Raw genomic sequence first — 9,242 nt, forward strand, 5'->3', positions numbered from 1 at the left:
ATGTTGTGATTAGATTGTTGGAAACATATGGTTTGACAGCAAAGCCGGCAGAAACGCTTGATGGAGGCAGAGTATTAGGACTAAGGCTGAGAAGAGCAGGATGTAAGCTAATGTGGTACAGAGATAACAAATTAAAACCTTTGGACCAAGATAAAACAAAGAAAGATGTTTTCTCGTTGTGTGGGCAATTGATTGGACACTATCCAGTAGCAAGCTGGCTTCGACCTGCATGTAGTTTCGTTAAGAAAACAACCACAAAAACACATCAATACAAATGAAATGAATGGCATTTTAATGTGATCTGAAGTGGGATGATTTGATCAGTGAACGTGCGCAAACTATGTTAACAAATATTATGGATCGAATCGATGAAAGAGACCCAGCCACTGGCAAATGGGCTGTGTCCCCTGGAGAAGAAGGAAAAGTGTGGTGTGACGCAAGCAGTCTAGCGATCGGAGTTTGTCTAGAAATTGAAGGTGAGATAGTCGAAGATGCTTCGTGGCTGAGGAAGCAGCATGATTCAGCACATATCAATTTAGCAGAATTGGAAGCTATCCTAAAAGGAGTAAATTTGGCCCTGTGTTGGGGGTTAAAGAAGATCGTATTAATCACGGATTCAGCGACAGTTCATGCTTGGGTGTCATCTATACTGACGGGGGACCGTCCTATCAAAACACATGGGTTAAGTGAAGTTTTGGTTAGAAGACGATTAAGCCTATTTAAAGACATTATTTTGGAATGCGGTCTCAATGTACAAATAGAACTCATTAAGTCACAGTTCAACAAAGCAGATCTTCTTACAAGAGTGCCAAAAAAATGGTTAGCAAGAAACGAAGAGACTAGCATTGCACTTGTGTATGAGAATGAGAGTGTGGACCAAAAGACATTGGTGAAACAGGTTCATGACTTGCATCATTTTGGTGTTAACCGTACTTTATTCACCGCCAGACGGTGTCACCCAGACATTAACTTTACCACAAAAGTTGTTAAAGAAGTTGTGAAAAGTTGTAAAGAGTGTCTGTCAATTGATCCATCCAGCATCAAATGGGAGCCTGGGTATTTGGATTGCCAGAACAATTGGTATAGGCTTGCCATTGACGTAACACACTATGGTCAAAGCAAGTTCATGACCATTGTGGACTGTGGTCCAAGTAGGTTCTGCATTTGGCGCCGGATCCCAAAAGAGACGAAAGATCAGATTTCTAAAGTGTTGTTGGAATTGTTTACTGATCGAGGGCCACCACATGAGATTTTGATGGACAATAGTGCAACATTTCGATGCGAAGAGATTACTCAGCTCTGTGATAAATGGGGTATTAAAGTTGTGTTTAGGTGTGTCAACCGGCCAAGTGGAAACGGGATAGTTGAGCGAAACCACAGAACAATCAAGCGTATGGCCGCAAGAACTAAAGGGAGTATCCAAGAAATGGTCTATTGGTACAATTTGACACCTAAAGAAGGATTAGGTGGCGATTCATCGCCGAGTTCCCAGATTTTTTCGTACCAATGGCGATGTAAAGGTGAACCTGTAAAAGGTGAAGTGTATGAAGGGTCACATTTTACAGTAGGTGAACGTGTGTATGTCAAGCCGCCAAACCCATCCTGTACTTCGAGATGGAAGGAAGGAGTGGTTACTGGACAGTTTTCACCCAGAAGTGTTGAAGTAAATGGCAGGCCTCATCACATAGCAGATGTGCGAAAAGTAGTTGAAAGTAAAAATGAAAGTGTAAGTTGTGTCGGCACCTCGAGGGCGTGTGGTGGTGTTGACACCACGGGGGCGTGTAGCTGTGAACTAGCATCAGCTGACTAGTGTCCTTTATGTTTACGATTTTGGATATTTCGGTTGTCATGGTGACTAATGGGTGTTGAGTTGAATTAATGTTTAGAGAAGGTTCGTTTTGTTGTCCTGTTTTTTAAAGTGTAAAATATAACTAAGTTGTAGAAAGTTCTGAAGAGTTTTATTTTCCCACAATCCATACCGGGTTTTTTCTACTATTCTTGGTTAAAGTTGATTGTAACGCAAAATGCAAATTTTATTTTTGTACAAATTAAATATTAATAAAAAAAAGTCATTGACTAAACAGTATATACAACTATAATTGCTCTACAAAAGCTTATTTCTGCTTATATACTTGTGGAAGCTTACTTTTGTGTTTTTTTTTTTTTTTTATAAATAGGCTAACTAGGAGTGTGCAATAATAAATCAAAACAATCCTCTATTAATTCAATTGAAAGGAGTTCCTAAAAAAATCTTTCATAAAAGAAACACAGTTGGAGTACCGGTGGTACACAAATAATTTATTTTATAACAAATACAAATTCATTGGCTACCCTTTTCTTTGACTGCATATTTTTCCTTGGTCCCTGTAACAATTCACATTTGAACTAATAATATTTTACTAAAAAAAACATTAAATTATTTTGCAATTATATTTCTAAAACTTACGCCTAGTTAGTTGTGCTAAGTTGCAATTTTATAGAATAACTCACTTAAAACAGTGTGTAAGTTTTTAATATGAACTCTTATTAGTTAAATTTGTATGAATGTAAATGTTTATATACATATTATTCAAGTTTGAACTTATTTAACCTACACATTGTTTAGTGCTTGTAAGAAACAAATTAAAAAAAGAAACAAATCAGGCACTGGGAAATGCCAAAACAAAGTTCAATAATGTTAGATAAAACAATTGTTACCTATTGACATTCAAATCTCATAAATATATGTTTAAAAATAAAATATTATAGTCCTGTATTCAAGGGAACTTATCCCTTTCTTACCTACCATGTTTTGGCAATCACAAAATTGATACTTAAGTAAAAATTTTTAATCACTAACAAAATTGATAATTCATTATTTACCCCCCCCCCTCCCCTCCCAAAACGTAAATTTTAGACCCTGATAAACATATCATGTTCTTCGGGAAAAAATTAATTAATTATACAAAATAGTAGTGACTAGGGCTAGAGTTATGTGTTTTGACAGATTATACACAAGTCCAGTGGGGGTTTCAAGTGGGGGGGGGGGGGGTTCAAGCCTTCCCCCTATTGAACCCTTGAAATTGAATACTAAACTAAATTTTAAAATTAAAAATTTTTGGATACAGTTCTAGATGTTGAAAATGGCTTTAGAGTCACGAAACAGGTTTGAAATGCCAAATCTTTCGGGAAGAACCCCAGACCCCTTTCCTTTCTTTCAAATGCCCGGTAGCCCCCCCCCCCCTAACAAGGTCCTAGAACCACCACTGCATTAGTCTAAAAGAGTTGACATCTATCTACACACATTTGACTTATGGATATTAAAACAGAAACAGCATGGATCATAAACATAAACAAATAACCTAACTTACCCGAATCCTTTACAAATAAATAAGGTTTGGAATTTGTTTCACTGCTCCTGTTAAGAAAGAATACAAACATGTTATTAAAATTCATTGTGTCAATTCTGAAATGTTAATATTATTATTTGTTTGGACTTTTCCAACAATCTTAACATATTCTTGGAAAAGTCCAGACAAATAATAATAGTAACACAAACATGTTTACGTTTGGGCCAGTGATAGCATTTATTTCCTACTCCAGTGGCATTTTAAATTGAAGTCGAAGTTAGTTCTTAAACGCTTTCAATGGGAAAAAGGTCCAAACCCATTTGTATATGTTTACGGTCTGTTTCTAATATTTGTGATTTGACAAATGTCTTACACCAGATTGAAGCCCGTTACTTACCTTTAACGAAGCTGTTAAGTCCTCGGCTGATTGTTAGGAACACAATAGTCAAGGGGTAGCTGATAGTGAGTAGGAACATTCTTTGTGAGGGGTTGAGATTGTTGAACAGAAGATAAACCCAGTTACCCTTCAGAACGGATGCGCCAAAACTTCCAACAGAAAATATTCATCTTCAATATCTAAATATGGAATATTTCGTAAAATATGATGACAGACTGTCTCAGTCGTTTTCCCAGGGGAGGGGATGGGAGGGATATATCCCCACAAAATATTTTATATTTTTTTAGCTAACTAACGTAAATACTATTAGCTTGAGTATATTTTAGAGCTCAAATAAGTATGAAAATACGTTTTTAGGCTTTAAATTCCACATTTTTCCAGGGGGGGGCCCCTAAATTCCCTTTTTTCACAACCCCCCGTTGGTCATCCCCCCTGAAATGAAATTCTGGGACCGCCACTGTACTGTCAGGAAATACTGATAATATTAATGTAATTTTGTAATCTTTACTTTCACAGAACCATAGGCTATGTGTGTTACTTCAGATTCTGCAAAATGATTCCCTCTTTGATATTTGTCAAATAAAAGGTTCCCATAACACCACTGGCATGACCCAAAAAATAGATAAATAAATCTTTGGTAAATTTGTCATCCTTGTGGATAAGATGAAGATAATTTTAATATTAGTTCAGTCTGTCTCTAGGGACTTTTATACAATTTGTTTCTTGTTATTTTATTAGGCCTACTATTTAGTTTTAATCAAATAAAATAATCTAATTATAAACAATAGTCCGTCCTCTGATTTTATAACCAAAAAGTAAAGTACAAGTCATGAAATCAACTCTAAAATAGATAAACATTTCTAACGCTCAGTGTTACAAACATCAAACATGCTTCAGATTTTACAACGATAAGAAGTCTACACTTCTGTTATACTTTGTTCACAAAATTTAGGCAGTTTGAGGGGAAACTATTCAATCCCATCCACCTCTCCATAACTTTGAAACAAGCCAACAGCTGATATATACATTAAGGTAGAAAAAGTGGTGCTGGGACCCAGGAAACCTTCCACTTAAACCACCTTTATCTTTGTGACAGGACTATAGTTGGTCCATGCCCAAACTCAAGACTCAAAACTGTTTCCACAGATATCAAATAACATCAAAGCACTCTAATCCAATACACATTTAAAATGATGGCGATTCACTATTCAGTTAGTTAACCATTTATGGGCCTACTCATAATCACAATAAGGAAATAGATATTAGAGAAATCATCAGTTCTGATGTAGTTTTGATATCAGCGAATAAATCTTGAAGAAAAAAATATATAATGCTGAGAATAAATTTCAAAGATGATTTAAATAGTTATTTGTGTAACTAGTGGGCAAAGTGGCACTTTGGCGGCTCGTGCGGAATGATCTCGAGTGCAGCAAAGGCACTCGTGTTACACATTATATTTTTCCTAGAGACACTATAAAGCATACAAATAATTAGTCTTTCAAACATATACAACACGTTTTTAGGTTCAGCTGGCAACACAAATGGTGCCCTAGAGAAAGTAGTACCCGGTCCGTATCACTCCGCTATTTTTCCTCGGCAAGAAATGTGCTCCGCGACTTGAGAATATAGTTCCGTATGTTTTTGTAATTTGAAGTGGTTTCCGCGCCTAAACAAATGCTTTAAAGGTATTTTCTTGTTTATTAAGATCGTAGGAATGTTTTAAAAACGTTTAAAAGAAAAGTCCAGAAAGTTCAGAAATATCGAAATTATAAACACGAAATGACAGGTTAAATCGTATAATAGTCGATCAGCTGCTCATAGTATTATTATCTTTAAGTGTTGCCAACCTATTACCAAGCGTACACGGATTACGTGCATAATAGAACCACGCTGTTTTGTTTTGTTTCGTTGGAATCCTTATGTGCGCCAAAGTATAAACCGTACGACAAAGTATAAACCGTACGACAAAGTATAAACTGTACGACAAAGTATAAACCGTTCGACAAAGTATAAATATGCAGTAATTAGCTGCTTTCTGTACTATAAACCGTACAAGGAAGCCAACTTTGTCGGGTGACTGTAGGAAAACTAATTTTTACTTACACAACTCCATAAACCACAAACAGCAGCGACAGTCCCACGAGGGCGGATGTCCTAGAAGGGTTGTGATTGGGTCCGAGGATCAGATGAACCAACAGAATGGGGACGGGAAGAGAATGCATCGCGTGATTCAACCAAGGAGGAATAAACCGATCAAATAGCTCTGGGTAGATCACCTCCCGATCGTACAAGTAGAACGTCCAGAACACAGTGAATATGTACTGGAACATGAAAACATTTGTTCATAAGACAGCAGGGTTTAAGGTTTTTCAACGTAACAAGAAACATTCCAGTTAAACGTTTTATGTCAATTTACTAATTCAAAGGTTGTAACTGGTTTGATGCAATTTCTTCCAATTATCAATTACTTTTAGGTATTATACTGCACCATGATGGTTTGAATGGTCATAATCTGTACATCTACCTATTTGGAAAACAAAAAAGGATTAGTTCCACTGGCGAGGAAATATTTTTGGTATTCCCCACCAATCTCTCTCCACCCACGGATAATTAACATACTAAGGAAATGTTGAACAGTAAACTTAAGTGGTGTTTAGCACTAGTCGCTGGTGTCTAGCGCAAAATCCAACACCGCCCCCTCACCTTCATGTTCTACAGTGAAGGAAGGCCCTGTGCCCTGTGCAATAGGAATTATGGCACAGTACACTCTGCAAGGGCTTTCCTTGCTTGTCACAAGTATGTTTCCTGCACATCATACTAGAGCTGAAAGTGCATTGATGTCCTATAAGCAAGTTTCCTCTGAGCTTTACTTTTCTGTGCTCCACCAACAACCATACAGTTTTAAATGTACTAGTCTTGGTGCAGGTACTAAGTTGACATACCGTGGTATGAAGCTCAACATAAGAAGTTGCAGTTGGCTAAGCCCTGACATATGTATCTTTTGAGCACAAACCAGAGCTGTCTAAAAAGGTACCCGCTGCAGTTAAGTCAAGCCACACAGCAAAAATACATAACTTATTGGTATTCTATTGCAAACAGGGAGAGTTGAATAACACAGAAGTATAGACAGATAATTGAGATTCTACTTTGCACGGTTAAGTTTACATCCTGTTACATCTCTGTTTACTAAAATGTAAAACTAGAAATACATGCACAGTTCAAGTAGGGTGACTTACCAGCGTTAGAGGCAGAACAAGGGAAGTGAGCAGATAATGTCTTGCATTGGTAGAGTGCTGAGACCATCGAGGACAAACAAACACGGAGGGCAAGCAGTTGACAATGTCGGAAAATGAAACAATAACAAAGTATAGTGTTTGTAGAAACTGAAACAATTATAAATTACTGAAGAACTCTGCTTGTCTGAGTTCCCATCATCCATATCCCCAATTATCCAGATCACCCCAAGAAGAATTAAGGAGTAAAAGGCTGTAATTATTTTTTTACCACACTCCGAGAGTAAGCAGGGGTGTTCAGGTTTTCTTGTCCTTGAAGACAGTGATGTAGTTTTAAATTTACAGTGTGGGAACACTTACTATTGTTGTATTAATAGTCAAAGCTATTGTCTAAGAACTGACTAACATTTAGGATTAATATACTATGTAGGACTATTGGAATAAACACTGTGGGAACACCGTTCCGCTCCACTACACTACTGTTTGTAGACTAGAAAGTTGTTTACAGTAAGAGCTCGTTAAAATCAGCTGAATGAGGTAAGTCAGCTGGAGCGTGGTAAATAGTTTACTGCATTCTTTCAAAACTGTGTATGAGTTTCCTCAGTAAGCTCTACACCTAAACAAAGCTGTGAAGCAAATATTAGGCTTAGACATGTTTGGACCGTAAATTTACACTTTTATAATAAATATTAATTTTGCCAAAAGGCTTGAAAACTTAACTTACCTTTTAACTTTTAAAATATCGCACTAGGGTAACTATTTCCATGATAATAACAGGAATAACAAACTTGTAAATATAAACATTGCACACATGCTTATAAACTAGCATGTTCCATTATAGTGCAACAGCTGTTTATGTTTGCGGAACTGCGGTGTTGTCCCTTTCATCTCACTGTATGGCCTTGTATTAGAGGAGGCTATGTCAATACTATAATTCATTTAATAATTTTCACAACTGAAATGGTGAAACAATGTTTTTAATGAATAGTCATCTCAAACATTTATCGTCTTAAATATCTAAAAATAGCTATAAACTTAATATAATAATCTTCTGTTCTTATAAACATAGGTATTCCACGCAAAGTTCCTCTACAACTTTATATACTGCATACATTATTGTTAAAAGTAAACAAACACTTATAAATACTTACTGATACCCAAATGCTCAGATATTTGTGCTTATTCTCTAACCCATACTGATAAATTATACTTTTGTACTTGTGTTCATCACATTCTAAAAATATCAGACTGATTCCTCGGTAAGTTAGGTAGAAATAGAATATTGTAGTGAGCCAGTTGAAAACCTTAGAAACCATCTTGACAACTGAATGTCTCAAGATGAGTAGGGCTTCATGTAATCCTTTTTGACACTCAAGACAGCAAGGTTTCATTACTTCGTTAATTGCTTAGCATTACTTCTAAAATTTATTTATGCATGTGTAAATTTGCTATTTAACATCAATTTTTTGTTAGATATGATCAATAGTGATAGCCCAATGACAATAATTTGTACCTCGGTCCAGAATCAAATTTTGTTTCAATCAAACAAGTTACTTTCAGATTTAAAGGCAAGACTCAGCTACAGTTTTCATATGTAGCTATACTGGTTAGTTGGTATGGAATAAAAGTGACATTTTATTTAAGGGAATCATATACAAGACAGCCGGTATAGTTGTGAAGAAAGTTTATGCAGAGTATAAAAATATATGCACATATAACAATTACCATAACAATACAATCAATACAATAAAATATGGTACATTAATGATTTAACAAAAACTGTAACAATTCTTTAAATTAATGAGGTAAAAATAATAACTGGGTTACATGTGAGCAAGTGTTCATCACATATTTAAAATCACAGATATGAATAAGGTTTAGTAACAAAAACTATGCACTTATTAATTCTTGCCTCCCTGACATATAAATACTGGTGTTGGAAATAATTTTTGTTCTAACTTTATTAATACATATTCATAAACAAATGAGCTAATAACCTGTAGGCCTAATGTATTTAGTCCGGTCATTAAATGCCTTAAAAAATGAAAAAAATCTTTTAGTCCCAGAAATTGCTTTAAAATGTCCTCCTAGGTGTCTATCTTAACACACCAAAAAGCCTGGAGGGTGGGGGTCAGGAAATGGCCACCATCTTGGATTTAAGGTGTCATTTTTATGGGTTGTGTATACTATATTGAATTAGGAAATTAATAAAGAAGATTAAATTTCCTAGAAGAAAAGTATGTAACTATTTCGGTTCAACCATTTACAAGATATAATAAATTA

At 35.7% G+C, this 9,242-nt stretch overlaps 2 protein-coding genes across 2 annotated transcripts; one reads left to right on the plus strand and one right to left on the minus strand.

Annotated features, from left to right (window-relative positions):
- Positions 1-355: 355 nt before the first annotated feature.
- LOC128989106 (uncharacterized) lies at positions 356-1,810 on the plus strand. Its single transcript, XM_054410971.1, has one exon. It carries the CDS (start codon positions 356-358, stop codon positions 1,808-1,810), a length of 1,455 nt encoding a protein of 484 aa, XP_054266946.1.
- A 474-nt stretch (positions 1,811-2,284) lies between these two features.
- LOC128989107 (androgen-dependent TFPI-regulating protein-like) lies at positions 2,285-8,275 on the minus strand. Its single transcript, XM_054410972.1, has 5 exons — positions 8,111-8,275; positions 6,963-7,109; positions 5,830-6,047; positions 3,727-3,875; positions 2,285-2,364 (listed from the first exon to the last, which is right to left on the minus strand). Exons 1-5 carry the CDS (start codon positions 8,273-8,275, stop codon positions 2,321-2,323), a joined length of 723 nt encoding a protein of 240 aa, XP_054266947.1. The 3' UTR covers positions 2,285-2,320.
- Positions 8,276-9,242: the final 967 nt, after the last annotated feature.

The sequence above is a fragment of the Macrosteles quadrilineatus genome, unplaced genomic scaffold (genome assembly GCF_028750875.1).
Source record: "Macrosteles quadrilineatus isolate MER2022 unplaced genomic scaffold, UCM_ALF_1.0 Scaffold_3__2_contigs__length_128488019, whole genome shotgun sequence".
NCBI classification, from domain to species: Eukaryota; Metazoa; Arthropoda; class Insecta; order Hemiptera; family Cicadellidae; genus Macrosteles; species Macrosteles quadrilineatus.